The 23,151-nt window shown below is 43.0% G+C and overlaps 1 protein-coding gene across 1 annotated transcript in view; it reads left to right on the forward strand.

The window, feature by feature from the left end:
• The first annotated feature begins 220 nt into the window (after positions 1-220).
• Positions 221-23,151, forward strand: part of fgd (faciogenital dysplasia) — a 135,733-nt gene continuing 112,802 nt past the window's right edge. Inside the window, exon 1 of the mRNA XM_042304003.1 lies at positions 221-563. Coding sequence (XP_042159937.1) covers positions 539-563 — 25 coding nt within the window. The 5' untranslated portion in view covers positions 221-538. The remainder of the gene's footprint in view (positions 564-23,151) is intronic.

The following is a 23,151-nucleotide window of genomic DNA, read 5'->3' on the forward strand; positions in this document are numbered from 1 at the left end:
TTGAAGACAATTGAACGGCAAAATAAACTCTATTTTGTAGGTTATTGTGTAAAATATACGTTTTTGTTTTTCTCTTAAAGAACAGAGCAAAGGCAATAAACACAAAATTATGAAAACTCATAGTCCGATTTTTTCCCCTGCTGTACTCAATGAATAACCAGGGTAGTTTTGAGCGCGCCTTACACCAGCCAGCGTGAACGCGCAGCTCCTTCACAGTGGCGGAGTGGAGCTCAGAGGAAGGAATAGTTTTGCTGCAAGGAGGGCAGATCCCTGAGGAGTGAATGGATCAGTGCACTAATGCAGGAAAAACTCTTCGTGGAAACCCTTCTTCTATCTCCGTGAGAGAATCACTACATGCCCGTTATGTTCTACTGTGGAGGCTAGAGCGTTTTGCCAAGACAAGGGAAAAAGCAGCGGACTTCGAGTCGGGACACTCCTTCGTTTGAGTTGCCTGTAACGTTAGCTCGTCCGGGCACAGTTTCCAATCTGCTTTGAGCATCGGAGAAGGGTTCAGCCAAGAAGGACAACTGTCGGCAAGATGCAGGGGGTTTCGGCAACAACTGGTAAGCCAGTTGGTTGGTTCGGCTACTTTATATGTTTGCCGCTCTGAATAGAAACGGTGTCTTGTTTTGGGGGGGTTGTCTTGAAGTATCCATTTCAAGTGGCGGTACGGTGCTACAAAGTTACGCGGGGGGGATGGGGGGTGCTGCTGCTACTACTACATGTGGCAAAAACTAGCTCCTTATGGCGCAAACTTCTCCTTTGTATTGTGAGGAGTTGTTGTATTATCTTATTACAACTTTAAAGCTATGCAGTTTGTCTGTGAGAGAAATACGACCTCCAACAGCAAAGGATTGTTGTTATTAGTAGGCTGTATAGCAGCACATTTACCTTTCAATGACATGTCACACACATAACACACACACCTTCAAGGTCGTTGGGCAGCTGACGAGACAAGAAGAGGGGTCGGTACCAAACCCCAAGTGGCAGCAGCTCTGACGTTATCATTGCCCCCATACCACTCATCCAGAGGCATATGCTTCTCTCAGCCCTTCTCTCAGCCCTACAAACACACACACACACACACACACACACACACACACACACACACACACACACACACACACACACACACACACACACACACACACACACAGCTCCACAGACATGAATGTATTCTTTGTTGTAAAGTTCCCTCATTTTATTCTGTGTGTTTTGTCTGATTATAGTTATTAAGCTACAGGGAAACCATTGTATTGAATGGAGAGAGACAGGAGGAGGATGGGAGGATGTTATTATGACATGTATCTGGTGGACAGGATGTTGAGGGGAGTTATAGACTGAGATATGATGAGCATGACGAAGATGGTGGTGATGGTGATTATGATAGATCCATAGCTGTAGAGGTGAGTTGGTTTCTGATGTGTGCTGCTGAAGATTATGAATGGTGATGATGGTGCAGACGATGATGATAAGGATTACAACGATGAAGACGATGATTACAATGACTTACAATTATGATGATTATGATGAAGTTCAATGATATGCAGGCTGCTATCTGGTGTGCAGGATACAGTCCGAGGGCAGTCCGAGGGCAGTCAGAGGGCAGTCCGAGGCTGAAGTGGATACATGGTGTGTGTATAAAGACTAGTGTTCTAACTCTCCTCCATGTGAATCCCTCATGGTGAGGAATGTGATGAGGCTGGAGGAGAGTGTCTGGATGAGAGCAGTGTCACCTGGCCTCAGGAATGACATTACAACGGAGAGGGAGAGAGAGGTGTTTGTGTGTGCACATGTTGACGTACGTGTGAGAGATGTATGTTCTCTGTCTCTTAAAATAGAGTTGGGTTGTTTGTTTAGAGGCGACTACAGATGTGTTATCACACAGTTGGTACAGGCTGTTTAGAGGCGACTACAGATGTGTTATCACACAGTTGGTACAGGCTGTTTAGAGGCGACTACAGATGTGTTATCACACAGTTGGTACAGGCTGTTTAGAGGTGACTACAGATGTGTTATCACACAGTTGGTACAGGCAGTTTAGAGGTGACTACAGATGTGTTATCACACAGTTGGTACAGGCAGTTTAGAGGTGACTACAGATGTGTTATCACACAGTTGGTACAGGCAGTTTAGAGGTGACTACAGATGTGTTATCACACAGTTGGTACAGGCAGTTTAGAGGTGACTACAGATGTGTTATCACACAGTTGGTACAGGCAGTTTAGATGCTGTAACTACAGCGATCTACAGGCTGTGTTATCACACAGTGACTACAGATGTGTTATCACACAGTTGGTACAGGCTGTTTAGAGATGACTACAGATGTGCTATCACACAGTTGGTACAGGCTGTTTAGAGGTGACTACAGATGTGTTATCACACAGTTGGTACAGGCAGTTTAGAGGTGACTACAGATGTGTTATCACACAGTTGGGCTGTTTAGAGGTGACTAGATGCAGTTTAACAGGCTGTTTAGGTGACTACAGATGTGTTATCACACAGTTGGTACAGGCTGTTTAGAGGTGACTACAGATGTGCTATCACACAGTTGTAACAGGCTGTTTAGAGGTGACTACAGATGTGTTATCACACAGTTGTAACAGGCTGTTTAGAGGTGACTACAGATGTGTTATCAGAGGTGACACAGTTGTAACAGGCTGTTTAGTTGTAGGCTGTTTACTACAGATGTGTTATCACACAGTTGTACAGGCAGTTTAGTACAGATGCAGTTTAGGCAGTTTAGAGGTGACTACAGATGTGTTATCACACAGTTGGTACAGGCTGTTTAGAGGCGACTACAGATGTGTTATCACACAGTTGGTACAGGCTGTTTAGAGGCGACTACAGATGTGTTATCACACAGTTGGTACAGGCAGTTTAGAGGTGACTACAGATGTGTTATCACACAGTTGTAACAGGCTGTTTAGAGGTGACTACAGATGTGTTATCACACAGTTGTAACAGGCTGTTTAGAGGTGACTACAGATGTGTTATCACACAGTTGTAACAGGCTGTTTAGAGGTGACTACAGATGTGTTATCACACAGTTGTAACAGGCTGTTTAGAGGTGACTACAGATGTGTTATCACACAGTTGTAACAGGCTGTTTAGAGGTGACTACAGATGTGCTATCACACAGTTGTAACAGGCTGTTTAGAGGTGACTACAGATGTGCTATCACACAGTTGTAACAGGCTGTTTAGAGGTGACTACAGATGTGCTATCACACAGTTGGTACAGGCTGTTTAGAGGTGACTACAGATGTGTTATCACACAGTTGTAACAGGCTGTTTAGAGGTGACTACAGATGTGCTATCACACAGTTGTAACAGGCTGTTTAGAGGTGACTACAGATGTGCTATCACACAGTTGTAACAGGCTGTTTAGAGGTGACTACAGATGTGTTATCACACAGTTGTAACAGGCTGTTTAGAGGTGACTACAGATGTGTTATCACACAGTTGTAACAGGCTGTTTAGAGGTGACTACAGATGTGCTATCACACAGTTGTAACAGGCTGTTTAGAGGTGACTACAGATGTGCTATCACACAGTTGTAACAGGCTGTTTAGAGGTGACTACAGATGTCTACAGAGGCCTTTCACGTGGGTTTATTTCAAAGTGCACACTAAATGACAGAGTTATTTTGAGAACCATAACATACAGATCTATCTTAATTTGATCACCCTGTTGTCAAATAGCAGATATTTTTCCTGTGGTTCCAATCAGCCTGGTGATTTACATAAATTCACTGAAAACCTGTAGTTCTCTTTCTCGCTCTCTCTTGCTCAAATGTTAAAGCACCTGACAGAATAACTGGCCTAGGGCAAACTACTGCGACATTCAAATGTACAAAAATGTGTCTGAAATGCAGCCATACTCATCAACAACTGTCGTTTTATATAGCTTAATAACACAAAATAAATATTAACCTCCACTACGACATAAGTGTATCGAACTATAGCCCACTGCAGCCTGTCAAAACAAATTTCCTGTTAGAAATTATAACTTATTTTTTAGGATAATCAATTCCTCCTGCTGAAGGATTGTTTTACTCCTATAACGAAACTGGTTAAATTAAAGGGGAACTCCACACAAAAACTATATTTTGGTATTTTTTCATTAGTCCACTGTTAATACAGTCCCAAATGTTTTGCATGTCAGCTGTCAAGTTTTCAAGATATTGGACTGAAAAAGCAAAATGTCACCGGCCACATCATCATGAGTGGAGTTCCTCTTTAAGATCAGACATCTGTAATATTAGACAAGGGACATTTTAACATAGAGATGAAATGATATAGCTCTTACAAAGAGGAAGTGTAGCCTACAGACAGAGATGGTTGGAAAGAGAGAAAGAGTGGTAGAGGACTATAACAGAGGTAGTTGTGGAGGTGAACTGTAGAGAGTATGTTTGTTGAGGGTCTCGAGGGAGGGAGGGATCGATTCTCTCTCCCTCTCCCTCCCTCCCTCCCTCCCTCCCTCCCTCCCTCCCTCCCTCCCTCCCTGGTGTCACGGTTCAAAAATGCTTTACGGCGAAAGCATACCTTACAATTATTTGAGAACATATCCCAGCAGACAAATAATTACAAACAGTAACCAGCCAAGTAGAAGAGTTACACAAGTCAAAAATAGAGAGAAAATTAATCACTTACCTTTGATGATCTTTATATGGTTGCACTCAGAAGGCATTCATTTATTCAATAAATGTTCCTTTTGTTTGATAACGTCTCTTTATATCCGAAAACCTCCGCTTTGTTCGCGCGTTTTCTTCAGTAATCCATAGGCTCAAACGCAGTCACAACAGGCGGACAAAAAAATCCAAATTGTATCCGTAAAGTTCATACAAACATGTCAAACGATGTTTATTTTCAATCCCCAGATTGTGTTTAGCCTAAATAATCGGTAATATTTCAACCGGACAATAACGTAGTCAATATAAAAGGCAATATAAAAGGCACTCTCTCGGTCGCGTACATGAAAAAGCTCTGTGACACGGCAGGTCCACTCATTCAGATTGCTCTGTGACACGGCAGGGTCCTCATTTTTCAGAATACAAGCCTGAAACAATTTCTAAAGACTGTTGACATCTAGTGGAAGGCATAGGAGCTGCAATTTGAGTCCTAAGTCAATGGATACTGTAATGGTATTGAATAGAAAACTACAAAAAAAGAAAATCCTACTTCCTGAATGGATTTTTCTCAGGTTTTCAAATCAGTTCTGTTATACTCACAGACATTATTTGAACAGTTTTGGAAACTTTAGAATGTTTGCTATCCAAACCTACTAATTATATGCATATCCTATCTTCTGGGCCTGAGTAGAAGGCAGTTTAATTTGGGCATGCTTTTTATGCAAAATTCCAAATGCTGCACCCTACCCTAGAGAAGTTAACATCTCTCTCTTTCCTCTCTCAGACCTCCCCCTGTACTCCTTACTGTTCACATGGGAAGACCAGCTCAGGGCCCTCTTAGAAAAGTGTGTGTGGGTGTGTGTTCGCACAGAGGATCTTCATGAAGTATTACCAAAAATAAACCACAACACAACATAGCTTTGGGTGACCTATCTAACCCTAGCCATCCTACAATCTAGGCTAGATGCCCTCAACCTCACACAAAGTATTAAGCAACCTACCAGGTACAACCCTAAATCCGTAACCATGGGCACCCACTAAGATATCATCCTGACCAGCTTGACCTCTAAATACACCTCTGCTATCTTCAACCAGGATCTCAGTGATCACTGCCTCATTGCCTGCGTGGGTAATGGGTCCGCAGTCAAACGACCACCCCTCATCACTGTCAAACGCTCCCTAAAACACTTCAGTGAGCAGGCCTTTCTAAACGACCTGGCCCGGGTATCTTGGAAGGATATCGACCTCAACCCGTCAGTAGAGGATGCCTGGTTGCTCTTTAAAAGTGCTTTCTTCACCATCTTAAGTAGGCATGCCCCATTAAAAAATGTAGAACTAAGAACAGATATAGCCCTTGGTTCACCCCAGACTTGACTGCCCTTGACCAGCACAAAAACATCCTGTGGCGTTGCATTAGCATCGAATAGCCCCCGCAATATGCAACCTTTCAGGGAAGTCAGGAACCAATATCATAACCGCCATTGATAAAAGACTGTACTGTGCAGCCGTCTTCATCGACCTTCCCAAGGCTTTCGACTCTGTCAATCACTGCATTCTTATCGGCAGACTCAATAGCCTTGGCTTCTCAAATGACTGCCTCGCCTGGTTCACCAAACACTTCTCAGATAGAGTTCAGTGTGTCAAATCAGAGGGCCTGTTGTCCAGACCTCTGGCAGTCTCTATGGGGGTGCCACAGGGATCAATACTCAGGCCGACTATTTTCTCTGTATATATCAATGATGTCGCTCTTGCTGCTGGTGATTCTCTGATCCACCTCTATGCAAATGACACCATTCTGTTTGCATCTGACCCTTCTTTAGACACTGTGCTAACAAACCTCCAAACAAGCTTCAATGCCATACAACATTCCTTCCGTGGCAACCAACTGCTTTTAAATGCTAGTAAAACTATGTGCATGCTCTTCAACCGATTTCTGCCTGCACACTCCCGCCCGACTAGTATCACTACTCTATTCTGAATTAGAATATGTGGATCACTATAAATACTTAGGTGTCTGGTTAGATTGTAAACTCTTCCAGACTCACATTAATCATCTCTAGTCTAAAATTACATCTAGAATCAGCTTCCTATTTTGCAACAAAGCCTCTTTCACTCATGCTGCCAAACATACCCTCGTAAAACTGACTATCCTACCTATCCTTGACTTTGGCGATGTCATTTACAAAATAGCCTTCAACACTTTACTCAGCAAACTGGATGTAGTCTATCACAGTTCCATCCGTTTTGTCACCAAAGCCCCATATACTACCCACCACTGCAACCTGTATGCTCTCGTTGGCTGGCCCTCGCTTCATATTCGTCGCCAAACCCACTGGCTCCAGGTCATCTATAAGCCTTTGCTAGGTAACACCCCGCCTTATCTCTTATCACTGGTCACCATAGCAACACCCACCCGTAGCACGCGCTCCAGCAGGTATATTTTACTGGTCATCTCCAAAGCCAATACTTATTTTGGCTGCCCTTCCTTCTAGTTCTCTGCTGCCAATGACTGGAACAAATTGCAAAAATCACTGAAGCTGGAGACTTATATCTCCCTCTCTAACTTTAAGCATCAGCTGTCAGAGCAGCTTACCGATCACTGTACCTGTACACAGCCAATCTGTAAATAGCACACCCAAGTACCTCATCCCCACATTGTTACTTATCCTCTTTTGCACCCCAGTATCTCTACTTGCACATCATCATCTGCACATCTATCACTCCAGTGTTAATGCTAAATTCTAATTATTTCGCCTCTATGGCCTATATATTGCCTTACCTCCCTACTCTTCTACATTTTCAAACACTACATAGATTTTTCTATTGTGTTATTGACTGTACGTTTGTTTATGTGTAACTCTGTGTGTTGTTTTTTCCACACTGCTTTACTTTATCTTGGCCAGGTTGCAGTTGTAAATGAGAACTTGTTCTCAACTGGCCTACCTGGTTAAATAAAGGTCAAATTTAAAAAAATTAAAATAACTTAGGTTGTTGTTTTAAGTCTCCTTTAGAGTTCTTCTCCCCTGTCACATTCACTCTACTGTACAGATGACTCTGTCCCTGTTTGACCCTGTTTTCTCTTATCTTCTGCATGACCACACAAACTCTTCAGTTCTCTCGCTCACTGTCTCTCAACTCGCACTCCCTCTCTCTCTCTCTCTCTCTCTCACTGTCTCTCAACTCGCACTCCCTCTCTCTCACTGTCTCTCAACTCGCACTCCCTCTCTCTCTCTCTCTCTCTCTCTCTCACTGTCTCTCAACTCGCACTCCCTCTCACTGTCTCTCAACTCACACTCTCTCTCTCTCTCTCTCTCTCTCTCTCTCTCACTGTCTCTCAACTCGCACTCCCTCTCTCTCTTCCAGGGAGGTGGATGAATGTGAACATGGGTGATGTCTGTCTGTCTGTTAGTGGGTCAGATCAGATACTGGACAATGGGCCTGGCACGTCAGCCATCCCAGCATGCTTTGCAGCATCTGGCTGTTTACATTATTTATTATTAACAGAAGTGATTGGCTCCACCTGTGTTTAACCTAGACTGTGTAAACATCACCCCTCCGTGTTAAATAAACACTGAACACAGGTGGTAGAGATAAGAAGTGGAGGAGGAGGAAGAGGATGAGAAAACATTTAGAAATTTCTCCCATCCAACACCGTCTTTTTTGTCCCCAACTCACACAGTGTCTGTTTCTGTACTTTAGCTCTTTCACACTCTGTCTCAAACTCACCATGCTTCTTTCAGAGCTTTCACACTGTCTCAAACTCACCATGCTTCTTTCAGAGCTTTCACACTCTGTCTCAAACTCACCATGCTTCTTTCAGAGCTTTCACACTCTGTCTCAAACTCACCATGCTTCTTTCAGAGCTTTCACACTCTGTCTCAAACTCACCATGCTTCTTTCAGAGCTTTCACACTGTCTCAAACTCACCATGCTTCTTTCAGAGCTTTCACACTCTGTCTCAAACTCACCATGCTTCTTTCAGAGCTTTCACACTCTGTCTCAAACTCACCATGCTTCTTTCAGAGCTTTCACACTGTCTCAAACTCACCATGCTTCTTTCAGAGCTTTCACACTCTGTCTCAAACTCACCATGCTTCTTTCAGAGCTTTCACACTGTCTCAAACTCACCATGCTTCTTTCAGAGCTTTCACTCTGTCTCAAACTCACCATGCTTCTTTCAGAGCTTTCACACTGTCTCAAACTCACCATGCTTCTTTCAGAGCTTTCACACTGTCTCAAACTCACCATGCTTCTTTCAGAGCTTTCACACTGTGTCAAACTCACCATGCTTCTTTCAGAGCTTTCACACTGTGTCAAACTCACCATGCTTCTTTCAGAGCTTTCACACTGTGTCAAACTCACCATGCTTCTTTCAGAGCTTTCACACTGTGTCAAACTCACCATGCTTCTTTCAGAGCTTTCACACTGTCTCAAACTCACCATGCTTCTTTCAGAGCTTTCACACTGTCTCAAACTCACCATGCTTCTTTCAGAGCTTTCACTCTGTCTCAAACTCACCATGCTTCTTTCAGAGCTTTCACACTGTGTCAAACTCACCATGCTTCTTTCAGAGCTTTCACACTGTCAAACTCACCATGCTTCTTTCAGAGCTTTCACACTGTCAAACTCACCATGCTTCTTTCAGAGCTTTCACACTGTGTCAAACTCACCATGCTTCTTTCAGAGCTTTCACAGTGTTCATTATTTCTTCCCCTCTTTCTTTCTTTCTTTCTTTCTTTCTTTCTTTCTTTCTTTCTTTCTTTCTTTCTTTCTTTCTTTCTTTCTTTCTTTCTTTCTTTCTTTCTTTCTTTCTTTCTTTCTTTCTTTCTTTCTTTCTTTCAATTCAATTTAAGGGTTTTATTGGCATGGAAAACATATGATTACATTGCCAAAGCAAGTGAAATAGATAGTACATATTTTTTACAGTAAACATTACGCTCACAAAAGTTCCAAAAGAAGAATAAAGACATTAAAGTACAAAAGTGAAAATAAATAAACATAAATATGGGTTGTATTTAGGATTTCCCAAGGTTGCTGTTTACACATATCCAACGGAAGTCATTGGGGTCAAATGTGTCTCCACTTTTTGTGGATTAGGTTCAGTCCTTGGTTCCAAATATTGGGGAAGATGCCAGAGCTGAGGATTAATACTTTAAGTATAGTATAGTTAAATACTTTAAGTATAGCCAATTGGAATTTGTAATCTGTATATTTAATTATTTAATTTAGTATACCATTAACACCACAGGCCTTTTTGGGTTTGTATTTTGTCCTATAGTTCATTCAATTTAGTTGGAGAATCCAGTGGGTTCTGGTAGTCTTTAATAGTTGATTCTAAGATTTGTATTTGATCATGTATATGTTTTTGCTGTTTGTTCTTTGTTATAGGGCCAAAAATATTGGAGAACTGGTTTATCCATACATCTCCGTTTTGGATAGATAACTCTTTGTGTTGTTGTTTGTTTAGTGTTTTACAATTTTCCCAGAAGTGGATTCTTCAATTACATTGAGCTGATTTCTGACGTGCTGTTCCTTCTTTTTCCATGGTGTATTTATATATTGTTTTAGTGATTCACCATAGTAAAGGCCTAGACTCATTGTTTTTGGTTGGACAGGTTTCTCAATTTCTTTCTTTGGTTTTTGCATTCTTCATCAAACCATTTAACATTGTTGTTAATTTTCTTAGGTTTTCTGCTTGAATTTAAAACATTTGATAGGGAAGCTGAGAGGTCAAATATACTGTTTAGTTGGCAGGTTTCTCAATTTCTTTCTTTGGTTTTTACAGTCCATCAAAACATTTGTCATTGTTGTTAATTTTCTTAGGTTTTCTGCTTATATATATATATATATTTATTTGATAGGGAAGCTGAGAGGTCAAAAATACTGTTTAGGTTTTCTACTGCAAAGTTTACACCTTCACTATTACAGTAAAACGTTTTGTCCAGGAAGTTGTCTAAACGGGATTTAATTTGTCGTTGCCTAATAGTTTTTGGGGAGGTTTCTACAGTACTTTCCTTCCATCTAAAGCATTTGTTAATATTATGCTCTTCCTTTGGCTTTGATGCCTCATGATTGAGTTTTGCTCTGTTCAAGTAGACTGTGATTTGTCTGTGATCTGATAGTGGTGTCAGTGGGCTGACTGTGAACACTCTGAGGAACTCTGGGTTGAGGTCAGTGATAATGTAATCTACAGTACCTCTGCCAAAGGATGAGCTGTAGGTGTACCTACCGTAAGAGTCCCCTCAAAGCCTACCTTTGACTATGTACAGACCCATCATGCGACAGAGCTGCAGGAGTTGTGACCCGTTTTTTTTTTTTGGTGATGTTGTCATAGTTGTGCCTAGGGGGGCATATGGGGGAGGGAATGCTATCACCTCCAGGCAGGTGTTTGTCCCCCTGTGTGCTGAGGGTGTCAGGTTCTTGTCCGGTTCTGGCATTTAGGTCGCCACAGACTAGTACATGTCCCTGAGCCTGGAAATGATTGATTTCCCCCTCCAGGATGGAGAAGCTGTCTTCATTAAAGTATGGGGATTCTAGTGGGGGGATATAGGTAGCACACAGGAGGACATTTTTCTCTGTTAAGATCAAGTCATTTTGAATTTCTAGCCAAATGTAAAATGTTCCTGTTTTGATCATTTTAATAGAGTGAGTTAGGTCTGCTCTATACCAAATTAGCATTCCCCATTAAGTCCCTTCCCTGTTTCACACCTGGTAGTTTGGTGGTTGGGACTATCAGCTCTCTGTAACCTAGAGAGCAACCAGTTGTTCCATTTCCTCTATATCAGTGGTTCCCAACCCTTTACGGTTACTGTACCTTCAACTGAATTTCTCTCTGCCCGGAGTACCCCTGAAGTACCCCCTCATGTGAATTTGACCAGTAAGCCTATGGTCTCATGAGTCTTCTCAAGTACCCCTATGGATAGGCCAAGTACCCCTGGTTGGGAACCACTGCTGTATACCATGTTTCTTGTAGGATGACAATGCCTGTATTTTTTATTTATTTAGTGAAGTACAGGTTCCTGCTCTTTAGGCCAAAGGTAGATGACCTGGGGCTGTGATTGAGGGCGATGACCTTTAGGGTCCTGGCGAAGGTGGTCACTGCTGCCTTGTGAAGATTGACCTTGTCGTAAAGGCTGTTCAAGTCCAGGGTGGAGTGGTGGGCCAGGGGTTGTTAGGAGGGCTATCAGGGTGGCTGATGGGGGGGGTGCTCAGAGGGGGTGGGATTCCCTGGGGTCCTTCATTTTTCTGTCCTGCTGTGATGTCGAGGCTATGGTCAGGGTCTGGGGTGGACTGTTCTGCTGGCTACTCTGCGGGGGTTGACAGCTCTCTAATGGGTTGTTCTCTGTCACACGCCATCCCCCTCACCCTCTCCTCCAGCAGTCTGATCCTCTCCTCTAGTGCTCTGTTCTTCTCCTGCTCCTGCTCTTTCTCCTGTTGATGTTGTCTCACCACAGTCCAGAGTGCAGACATGTCTCTCTCCACCTCCAGTTCTCCGGGTCTGGTTGAGGGGGTGTTGTTGTTCTCTCTCCCTCTCTTTGTCTCTCTTTCCCATCACTCTCCCACTCTCTATCACTCAGTCTCTTTCCTGTGTTACATTGATTTCTCTAATCTCAGATCAGTGCTATGTAAGAGGAGACCGATGCTATTTTTAGACTAGTAATATTTCTATTGGATGGCCGGAAGGAACAGAAGCCCATTCCTGGACTCACTGTTTGAATGGACTATAGGATTGTGTGTATGTGTGTGGTGCATGTGTGTTTGCTTGCGTTTGTGTGTCATGCAGTGTGTGTGTGTGTGTTACCCTCAGGTGATTCTGCTTGACTTGTGACATGTCATTCATTCTTACTATTCTATTCAATATAGCACATTTTCAGTCCTAAAGTACTATCTCTTGTTTGGATCATTGCTCCAGTTCCAACTGGTCTGATTATATTCATTGAGTGTACAAAACATTAAGAACACCTGCTTTTTCCATAACATAGAATGACCAAGTGAATCCAGGTGAAAGCTATGATCCCTTATTGATGTCACTTGTTAAATCCACTTCTATCAGTGTAGATGAAGGGGAGGACACAGGTTAAAAAATGACTTTTAAGCCTTGATACAATTGAGACATGGATTGTGTATGTGTGCTATTCAGAGGGTGAATGGGCAAGACAAAATATTTAAGTGCCTTTGAACAGGGTATGGTAGTCGGTGCCAGGCACAGCGGTTTGAACAGGGTATGGTAGTCGGTGCCAGGCACACCAGTTTGAACAGGGTATGGTAGTCGGTGCCAGGCAAACAGGGTATGGTAGTCGGTTTTGAACAGGGTATGGTAGTCGGTGTTTGAACAGGGTGGTAGTCGGTGCCAGGCACACCAGTTTGAACAGGGTATGCTAGTCGGTGCCAGGCACACCAGTTTGAACAGGGTATGGTAGTCGGTGCCAGGCACACCAGTTTTCACAGGGTATGGTAGTCGGTGCCAGGCACACCAGTTTGAACAAGGGTATGGTAGTCGGTGCCAGGCACAGCGGTTTGAACAGGGTATGGTAGTCGGTGCCAGGCACACCAGTTTGAACAGGGTTGCTAGTTGGTGCCAGGCACACCAGTTTGAACAGGGTATGGTAGTCGGTGCCAGGCACACCAGTTTGAACAGGGTATGGTAGTCGGTGCCAGGCACACCAGTTTGAACAGGGTATGGTAGTCGGTGCCAGGCACACCAGTTTTAACAGGGTATGGTAGTCGGTGCCAGGCACACCAGTTTGAACAAGGTATGGTAGTCGGTGCCAGGCACAGCGGTTTGAACAGGGTATGGTAGTCGGTGCCAGGCACACCAGTTTGAACAGGGTATGCTAGTTGGTGCCAGGCACACCAGTTTGAACAGGGTATGGTAGTCGGTGCCAGGCACACCAGTTTTCACAGGGTATGGTAGTCGGTGCCAGGCACACCAGTTTGAACAGGGTATGGTAGTCGGTGCCAGGCACAGCAGTTTGTGTCAAGAACTGCAATGCTGCTGTTTTTTTTAACGCTCAGCAGTTTCCCATGTATATCAAGAAAGGTCCACCACCCAAAGGACATCCAGCCAATGTGACTGTCGGAAGCCTTTGAGTCAAAATGGTCCAGCATCCCTGTGGAACGCTTTTGACACCTTGTATTTTCCATGCCCCAGCAAAGTTAGTCTGTTCTGAGGACAAAGGGGGTGCAATGCAATATTAGGAAGGTGTTCTCAATGTTTTGTACTAGAGGTCGACTGATTATGATTTTTCAACGCCGATACCAATTATTGGGGGACCAAAAAAGCCGATACCGATTAATCGGCCGATCTTGATTTTATTTTATTGGTAATAATGACAATTACAACAATACTGAATGAACACTTATTTTAACTTAATATAATACATCAATAAAATCAATTTAGCCTCAAATAAATAATGAAACATATTCAATTTGGTTTAAATAATGTAAAAACAAAGTGTTGGAGAAGAAAGTAAAAGTGCAATATTTGCCATGTAAGAAAGCTAATCTTTAAGTTCCTTGCTTAGAACATGAGAACATATGAAAGCTGGTGGTTCCTTTTAACATGAGTCTTCAATATTCCCAGCTAAGAAGATTTAGGTTGTAGTTATTATAGCAATTACAGGACTATTTCTCTCTATACCATTTGTATTTCATTAACCTTTGACTATTGGATGTTCTTATAGGAATTTTAGTATTGCCAGCCTAATCTCGGGAGTTGATAGGCTTGAAGTCATAAACAGCGCAGTGCTTCAAGCATTGCTAAGAGCTGCTGGCAAATGCAGTAAAGTGCTGTTTGAATGAATGCTTACGAGCCTGCTGCTGCCTACCACCGCTCAGTCAGACTGCTCTATCAAGTATTAAATTATATACTTAATTATAATATAAAAACACAGAATTACGAGCCTTTGGTCGTTAACCTCTCTGGGGTAGGCAGGACGCTTGCGTCCCACATGGCCAAGAGCCAGGGAAAATGCAGAACGCCAAATTCAAATACATTTCTTTAAAAATCAAACTTTCATTAAATTACACATGCAAGATAGCAAATTAAAGCTACACTCGTTGTGAATCCAGCCAACATGTCAGATTTCAAAAAGGCTTTTCGGCGAAAGCATAAGATGCTATTATCTGATGATAGCACAACAGTAAACAATGAGAGTAGCATATTTCAACTCTGCAGGCGCGACACAAAATGCAGACATAAAATATAAATCATGCCTTACCTTTGAAGAGCTTCTTTTGTTGGCACTCATATGTCCCATAAACATCACAAATGGTCCTTTTGTTTAATTAATCCCGTCGATATATATCCAAAATGTCCATTTATTTGGCGTGTTTGATCCAGAAAAACACCGCTTCCAACTTACGCAACGTCGATACAAAATATCTCAAAAGTTACCTGTAAACTTTGCCAAAACATATCAAACTACTTTTGTAATACAACTTTAGGTATTTCTAAACGTATATAATTGATCAAATTGAAGACGGGATGATCTGTGTTCAATACAGGAGCAAAACAAACTGACGCTACTTTTCTAGTTACGCGCCTCTATCAAAAAGGTACACATGAAGTGACATTTGTTCTGAGCTATGGTAACGGCGTTCGTCTGTTGAAGGAGAGTCGGACCAAAATGCAGCGTGGTGGTTACTCATGTTCTTTAATGAAAAAAGAGCGATACATGAAATAACTAAATAAATACAAAAACAACAAACGAAACGTAAAAACCTAATTACAGCCTATCTGGTGAACACTACACAGAGACAGGAACAATCACCCACAAAATACACAGTGAAACCCAGGCTACGAGAATCACCTGACTCTGATTGAGAACCGCCTCAGGCAGCCAAGCCTATGCTAGACACACCCCTAATCAGCCACAATCCCAATGCCTACAAAAAACCCAATACGACAACACAATCAACCCATGTCACACCCTGGCCTGAACGAATAATTAAAGAAAACACAAAATACTAAGACCAAGGCGTGACAGCTATGGTACTTCTTCATTACACAAAGAAAAAACCTCAACCAATTTCTACAAACTGGTGACATCCAGTGGAAGCGGTTGGAAATGCAGGAAAGTCAATTAGAATTCTGGATTCCCCATGAAAACATATTGAAAAGACAGTGACTTCAAAAAAAATCTGAATATTTTGTCCTCAGGGTTTCAACTGCTAAATAAGTTCTGTTATACTCACAGACATGATACAAACTGTTTTAGAAACTTCCGAGTGTTTTCTATCCAATACTACTAATAATATGCATATATTAGGATCTGGGACAGAGTAGGAGGCAGTTCAGTTTGGGCACGCTATTTATCCAAAAGTGAAGATGCTGCCCCCTACCCCAAACAGGGTAATATGATCAAATTCGGAAACTATAATTTTGAAAACAAAACATTTATTCTTTCAGTGAAATACGGAACCGTTCCGTATTTTATTGAACGGGTGGCAAACCTAAGTCTAAATATTGCTGTTACATACAACTTTCAATGTTATATCATAATTATGTAAAATTCTGGCAATGTTACGGTTTTCTTCCGTCGAAAGAGAGTCGGACCAAAATGCAGCGTGGTAAGTTAGATACATATTTAATGATAAGAAAAAACGAACAAAACAACAAACGTAACGTGAAAACCTAAACAGTCTATCTTGTGCTAACACACACAGAGACATGAACAATCACCCACAAACACACAGTGAAACCCAGGCTACCTAAATATGGTTCCCAATCAGAGACAACGAGAATCACCTGACTGATTGAGAACCGCCTCAGGCAGCCATAGACTATGCTAGACACCCCTACTCAGCCACAATCCCAATACCTACTAAAACCCCAATACAAAAACACAACACAAAATAAACCCATGTCACACCCTGGCCTGAAGCTCGGGACTGAGGGGAAGCTCGGGACTGAGGGGAAGCTCGGGACTGAGGGGAAGCTCGGGACTGAGGGGAAGCTCGGGACTGAAAGGATGCCTAGTACTGAGAGGAAGTCCAGTATTGAGAGGAAACTCAGGCAGGTAGTAGGCGGATCTGGAGGATCATGGCTGACTGGCGGATCCTGGCTGACTGGCGGATCTGGAAGATCCTGGCTGACTGGTGGATCCTGGCTGACTGGCGGATCTGGAAGATCATGGCTGACTGGCGGATCCTGGCTGACTGGCGGATCCTGGCTGACTGGCGGATCCTGGCTGAATGGCAGATCTGGAGGATCGTGGCTGACTGGCGGATCCTGGCTGACTGGCGGATCTGGAAGATCATGGCTGACTGGCGGATCTGGAAGATCATGGCTGACTGGCGGATCTGGAAGATCATGGCTGACTGGCGGATCTGGAAGATCATGGCTGACTGGCGGCTCTAGCTGCTCCATGCAGACTGGCAGCTCTGGCTGCTCCATGCAGACTGGCAGCTCTGGCTGCTCCATGCAGACTGGCAGCTCTGGCTGCTCCATGCAGACTGGCAGCTCTGGCTGCTCCATGCAGACTGGCAGCTCTGGCTGCTCCATGCAGACTGGCAGCTCAGGCTGCTCCATGCAGGCTGGCAGCTCAGGCTGCTCCATGCAGGCTGGCAGCTCAGGCTGCTCCATGCAGGCTGGCAGCTCAGGCTGCTCCATGCAGGCTGGCTGCTCCATGCAGGCTGGCAGCTCTGGCTGCGCTGAACAGGCAGGAGACTCCAGCAGCGCTGTAGAGGAGGAAGGCTCTGGCAGCGCTGAACATGCGGGAGACTCCAGCAGTGCTGTAGAGGAGGAAGGCTCTGGCTGCGCTGAACACGCGGGAGACTCCGGCAGCGCTGGAGAGGAGGAAGGCTCTGATAGCGCTAAACAGGCGGGAGACTCTGACAGCGCTAGAGAGGAGAAAGGCTCTGACAGCGCTGAACAGGCGAGACGCACTGAAGGCCTGGTGCGTGGTGCTGGCACTGGTGGTACTGAACCGAGGACACGCACAGGAAGCCTGGTGCGGGGAGCTGCCACCGGAGAACTGGTGTGTGAAGGTGGCACAGGATGGACCGGACCGTGAAGGTGTACTGGAGAGCCTGAGAGCAGGACTGGCACAGGACGTGCAAGGCTAGGTAGGTACACAGGAGGCCTAGTGCGTGAGGCTGGCACACTCTTCACCAGCCGACTAACACGCACCTCAGGACGAGTATGGAGCGCTGACCCAGGTGCCATCAAATCCCCGACACGCGCCTTCGGACGAATATCATACCTAAAGCACCAAACTAGCAACTCCCTCATAACTCTCTCCTCCACTTTCCCCATTAACTCCTTCACAGTCTCTGCTTCACTCACCTCCAACACCGGCTCTGGTTCTGGTCTCCTCCTTGGCTCCTCACGATAAACAGGGGGAGTTGGCTCAGGTCTGAACCCTGACTCTGCCGCACTCTCCCTGAGCCCCTCCCCCCCAAGAAATTTTTGGGGCTGACTCTCGGGCTCCCTTCTGCGCCGCCGTGCTTTTCTCTTCGACTCCATTCTCCTATAGCCCTCTTCGCACTGCTCCAGCGAATCCCAGGCGGGCTCCGGCACTCTCTCTGGGTCGACCGCCCACCTGTCTATTTCCTCCCAAGTCCATTCCTCTTTTCGCTGCTGTTGCTGTCGCTGCCTGTCACCACGCTGCTTGGTCCAGTTGTGGTGGGTGATTCTGTTACGGTTTTCTTCCGTCGAAAGAGAGTCGGACCAAAATGCAGCGTGGTAAGTTAGATACATATTTAATGATAAGAAAAAACGAACAAAACAAAACAACAAACGTAACGTGAAAACCTAAACAGTCTATCTTGTGCTAACACACACAGAGACATGAACAATCACCCACCAACACACAGTGAAACCCAGGCTACCTAAATATGGTTCCCAATCAGAGACAACGAGAATCACCTGACTCTGATTGAGAACCGCCTCAGGCAGCCATAGACTATGCTAGACACCCCTACTCAGCCACAATCCCAATACCTACTAAAACCCCAATACAAAAACACAACACAAAATAAACCCATGTCACACCCTGGCCTGACCAAATAAATATATAAACACAAAATACTAAGACCAGGGCGTGACAGGCAAATTAAATACGAACAAACGATTATGTTAGGGCTCCACCAAATCACAATAAGCACAGCCATTTTCAGCAAAATATAGCCTTCACAAAAACCAGAAATAAAGATAAAATTAATCACTAACCTTGAATTATCTTCATCAGATGACACTCATAGGACTTCATGTTACACAATACATGCATGTTTTGTTTGATAAAGTTCATATTTATATAAAAAAATCAGAGTTTACATTGGCGCGTTAGATTCACTAGTTCCAAAAACATCAAGTGATTTTGCATAGCCACATCATTCAACAGAAATACTCATCATAAATGTAGATGATAATATAGTTATACACATGGAATTCTAGATATACCTCTCCTTAATGCAACCTCTGTGTCAGATTTTTAAAAAACTTTACGGAAAAAGAAATGCATGCAATAATCTGAGACGGCGCTCAATTTAAAAACACCACAACCGCAAAGATGGCGTCAACATAAACAACACATTCCATGATAAATATTCCCTTACCTTTTTTATTTATTTCACCTTTATTTAACCAGGTAGGCAAGTTGAGAACAAGTTCTCATTTACAATTGCGACCTGGCCAAGATAAAGCAAAGCAGTTCGACACATACAACGACACAGAGTTACACATGGAGTAAAACAAACATACAGTCAATAATACAGTATAAACAAGTCTATATATGATGTGAGCCTTTGATGATCTACATCAGAAAGCACTCCAGGAATCCCAGGTCCACACTAAATGTGTGTTTTGTTCGAAAATGTCCGTTATTTATGTCCAAATGACTTCTTTTGTTAGAGCGTTTGGTATACATATCCAAACGCTAATTCTGGTCAGCATTATATCGGACAAAATCTTCAAAAAGTGATATTACCGGTCGAATAAACATTTCAAACTATGTACAGAATCAATCATTAGGATGTTTTTAACATATAGCTTCAATAAAGTTCCAACCGGAGTATTCTTTCTTGTCTTCGTGAGCAATGGAACGCAAGTGACTACCATGAGGAAAAGGTGAGATCACAAAATGGCTGCTTGATGGACAGCTGATATATTCTGCTGTCATTCACTCCCTCAACAACATAGAAGCCTCATTATAATTTCTATTGATGGTTGACATCTAGTGGAACCCCTAGGCAGTGCAACATCATTCATATCTCAAGGGGATTTCATTGGGGACTCTGGTGAATACACACAAGCTCAGATTTCTGACTTCCTGTTTTGATTTCAACTCAGGATTTTGCCTGCCAATATGAGTTCTGTTATACTCACAGACATCATTCAAACAGAAACTTCATAGTGTTTTCTATCCAATACTACTATTAATATGCCAATATTAGCAACTATGACTGAGGAGCATGCCGTTTCATATGGACACCTTTTCATCCAAGCTACTCAATACTGCCCCTGCAGCCATAAAAAGTGAACTACATATGCAGGTTTAAAAATATATAGTTGTGTATTGATTTTAAGAAAGGCATTGATGTTTATGGTTAGCTACATTTGTGCAACAATTGTGCTTTTTCCGGTAATGCGCTTTTGTTAAATCATCACCCATTTGGCAAAGTTGAAGTAGGCTGTGATTCAATGATAAATTAACAGGCATCACATTAATTATATGCAACGCAGGACAAGCTAGTTAACCTAGTAATATCATCAACCATGTGTAGTTAACTAGTGATTATGTGAAGATTGATTGTTTTTTTTATAAGATAAGTTTAATGCTAGCTAGCAACTTACCTTGGCTCCTTGCAGCCACAAGGTCCTTTTGATGCTGCTCTAGCGTAACAGGTGGTCAGCCTGCCACACAGTCTCCTCGTGGATTGCAATGTAATCGGCCATAATCGGCGTCCAAAAAGGCAGATGACCGATTGTTATAAAAACTTGAAATCGGCCCTAATTAATCGGCCATGTTTGTACATCTCAATTTTCAGCAGAAACCACATTTGCTTAATTAAGTCAGCCATATCAGCTATGTTTTTTTAAAGGAAGTAAATGAGGCTGAATGAACTGTTTCGCTGCCAGACAAGGCTCTGCTGATAGGTGTTGTGAGTACCAGGCCATTAGAGACCTAATGGTCGTTAGGGTACTACAACACATGTCCTGGATGCATAGGAGGAGATTACCGGGACTCAACTGTCACGTGGAATTTTACTGCGGTCATGAGTCATGACTGCCTGTGTGCCAGAAAAAAAGGTCACAACAGTCCTATTCATAATTACCATGTAGGTCTTTGGAAGAGGGTGACAAGCACGAGCCTCCTAGGTTTTGTATGGAAATGTATGTAGCCAGAGGAGGACGTAAAATAGCTGTCCTCTGGCTACACCGTGGCGCTACCCTAAAGGGTGCTGTTGAGACTACTGGAGACGTGCAAAACAGGTTGTTTTAATCAGGTATTTGGTGACATTTGAATATACACTGAGTGTAGAAAACATTTAGAGCACCTTACTAATATTGAGTTGCACCCCCCTCCTTTTGCCCGCAGAACAGCTTCGGTTCATTGGGACATGGACTGTACAACGTGTTGAAAGCGTTCCACATGGATGCTAGCCCATGTTGACTCCAATGCTTCCCACCGTGTCAAGTTGGCTGGATGACCTTTGGGTGGTGGACCATTCTTGACACACACAGGAAACTGTTGAGTGTGAAAAACCCAGCAGCGTTACAGTTTTTGACACAAACTGGTGTGCCTGGCTCCTACTACCATACCCCGTTCAAAGGCACTTCTTATTTTGTCTTGCCCATTCACCCTCTGAATGGCACACATACACAATCCATGTCTCAATTGTCTCAAGGCTTAAAAATCATTTTTTAACCTGTCACCTCCCTTTCATCTACACTGATAGAAGTGAATTTAACAGGTCACACCAATAAGGGTTCATAGCTTTCACCTGGATTCACCTGGTCAGTCTATGTCCTGGAAAGAGCAGGTGTCCTTAATGTTTTGTACACTCAGTGTAGGGCTGACCCCATTTAGTTGACTGGTCGATTGTTTGGTCGAAAGGCTGTTGGTCGAACCAAGATTTTGTTCGTCAAGCAGTGGCAAATTTATTTTTAAAAATGATGTTCGTCTGATTCACGCCTGTCAGAGTGGACTAATCCATTACGGAGGCCATGGAGATGACACACCATTATCACCAGTAGTACATTTACAGTTAATTACCATCATTTCTCATCTACATTGTTTGTTTGGTTATGGTAATTTCTGTTAATGCATTCAATACATTATTATTCAAGTATTATCGTTGTCATTGTAGGAGTGGAGACGTTGTTTGCAGAGTGCACAAACTAGGCTACACAAGTTTTATTTTATTCTATTTATTAATTGTCGTTTGTAGCGCTCCTGTCAATGTTGAGTAAGGACACGCACCTGATAATACATAGAAGTATGCCTAGGCTACCTGGCCTGCATGCAAATGTAGCCCTATTAATGTGCCCATTTGGGGATCTGATAGTATTTCTGATTGTCTTAACTCACCAACACGGTGGAACTTCTCAAAATATACCGAACAAAAATATAAAGGCAACCTGTAAAGTGTTGGTTCCATGTTTCATAAGCTGAAATAAAAAATCACAGGAATGTTCCATATGCACAAGAAGCTTATTTCTCTCAAATTTTGTGCACAAATTTGTTTACATCGCTGTTAGGGAGCATCTCTCCTTTGCCAAGATAATAAATATACCTGAGAGGTGTGGCATATCAAGATGCTGATTTAACAGCATGATCATTACAAAAAAGCAAGGCCTACCTGATTACTTCTTATCCCTTGTGCTAATAGCATACAGCTGTGTCTGTCTGTCCAGAGCTCACTGGCGTGGGAAACAGAATATTTGATATTTTATACAATGTTGCAAGTTTGCTAGTGTGAGCTTCAGGCCTGACCCCAGTTAATAGTTGATACAATGTTTCAAGTTCCTTCCAGACCGGCCATGTGTAGCCAATGTGATTTATAGGATATTTATTTTGATCTGGATATTTTCTACCTTTGGGCTGCAATGTTTTTATTTGTTGGCTTTATGTAGGTTATTTGTACCTATTGGCAAAGGCAATAGATGTAACTTTTAGATTTGTATCATTTTCATTGAGATAGAATTTTGATGAACCACATGACATTGATTTAGAGACATGAAGACTTTATTATAAATGAAATGAAACTGTTCCATGAAAATGTGCAGATGAAAATCATAACTGGCACGCAGATCAGTAGAAATACTATGATAACTTTTCCAAATGGAAAAGGTTGCCGACCGCTGGTGTAGCTTATCACCGGCAACTTCAGGAGTGTAATGACAGAATCTGCAAACAGCAACGGGAGGAGGAGGGTCTGGTTGGGAACAGGCTTTTTCCTTCTAGTTAGCCTATATTGACCTCTGGCTCTCTCTTTAGCAGTGTGTGTCTTCATTTTAATCACACTGCTTAATCACTGGAAGCATCAGACAAGCTCAGTAACCTACATATAGTT

The sequence above is a fragment of the Oncorhynchus tshawytscha genome, linkage group LG22 (genome assembly GCF_018296145.1).
Source record: "Oncorhynchus tshawytscha isolate Ot180627B linkage group LG22, Otsh_v2.0, whole genome shotgun sequence".
NCBI classification, from domain to species: Eukaryota; Metazoa; Chordata; class Actinopteri; order Salmoniformes; family Salmonidae; genus Oncorhynchus; species Oncorhynchus tshawytscha.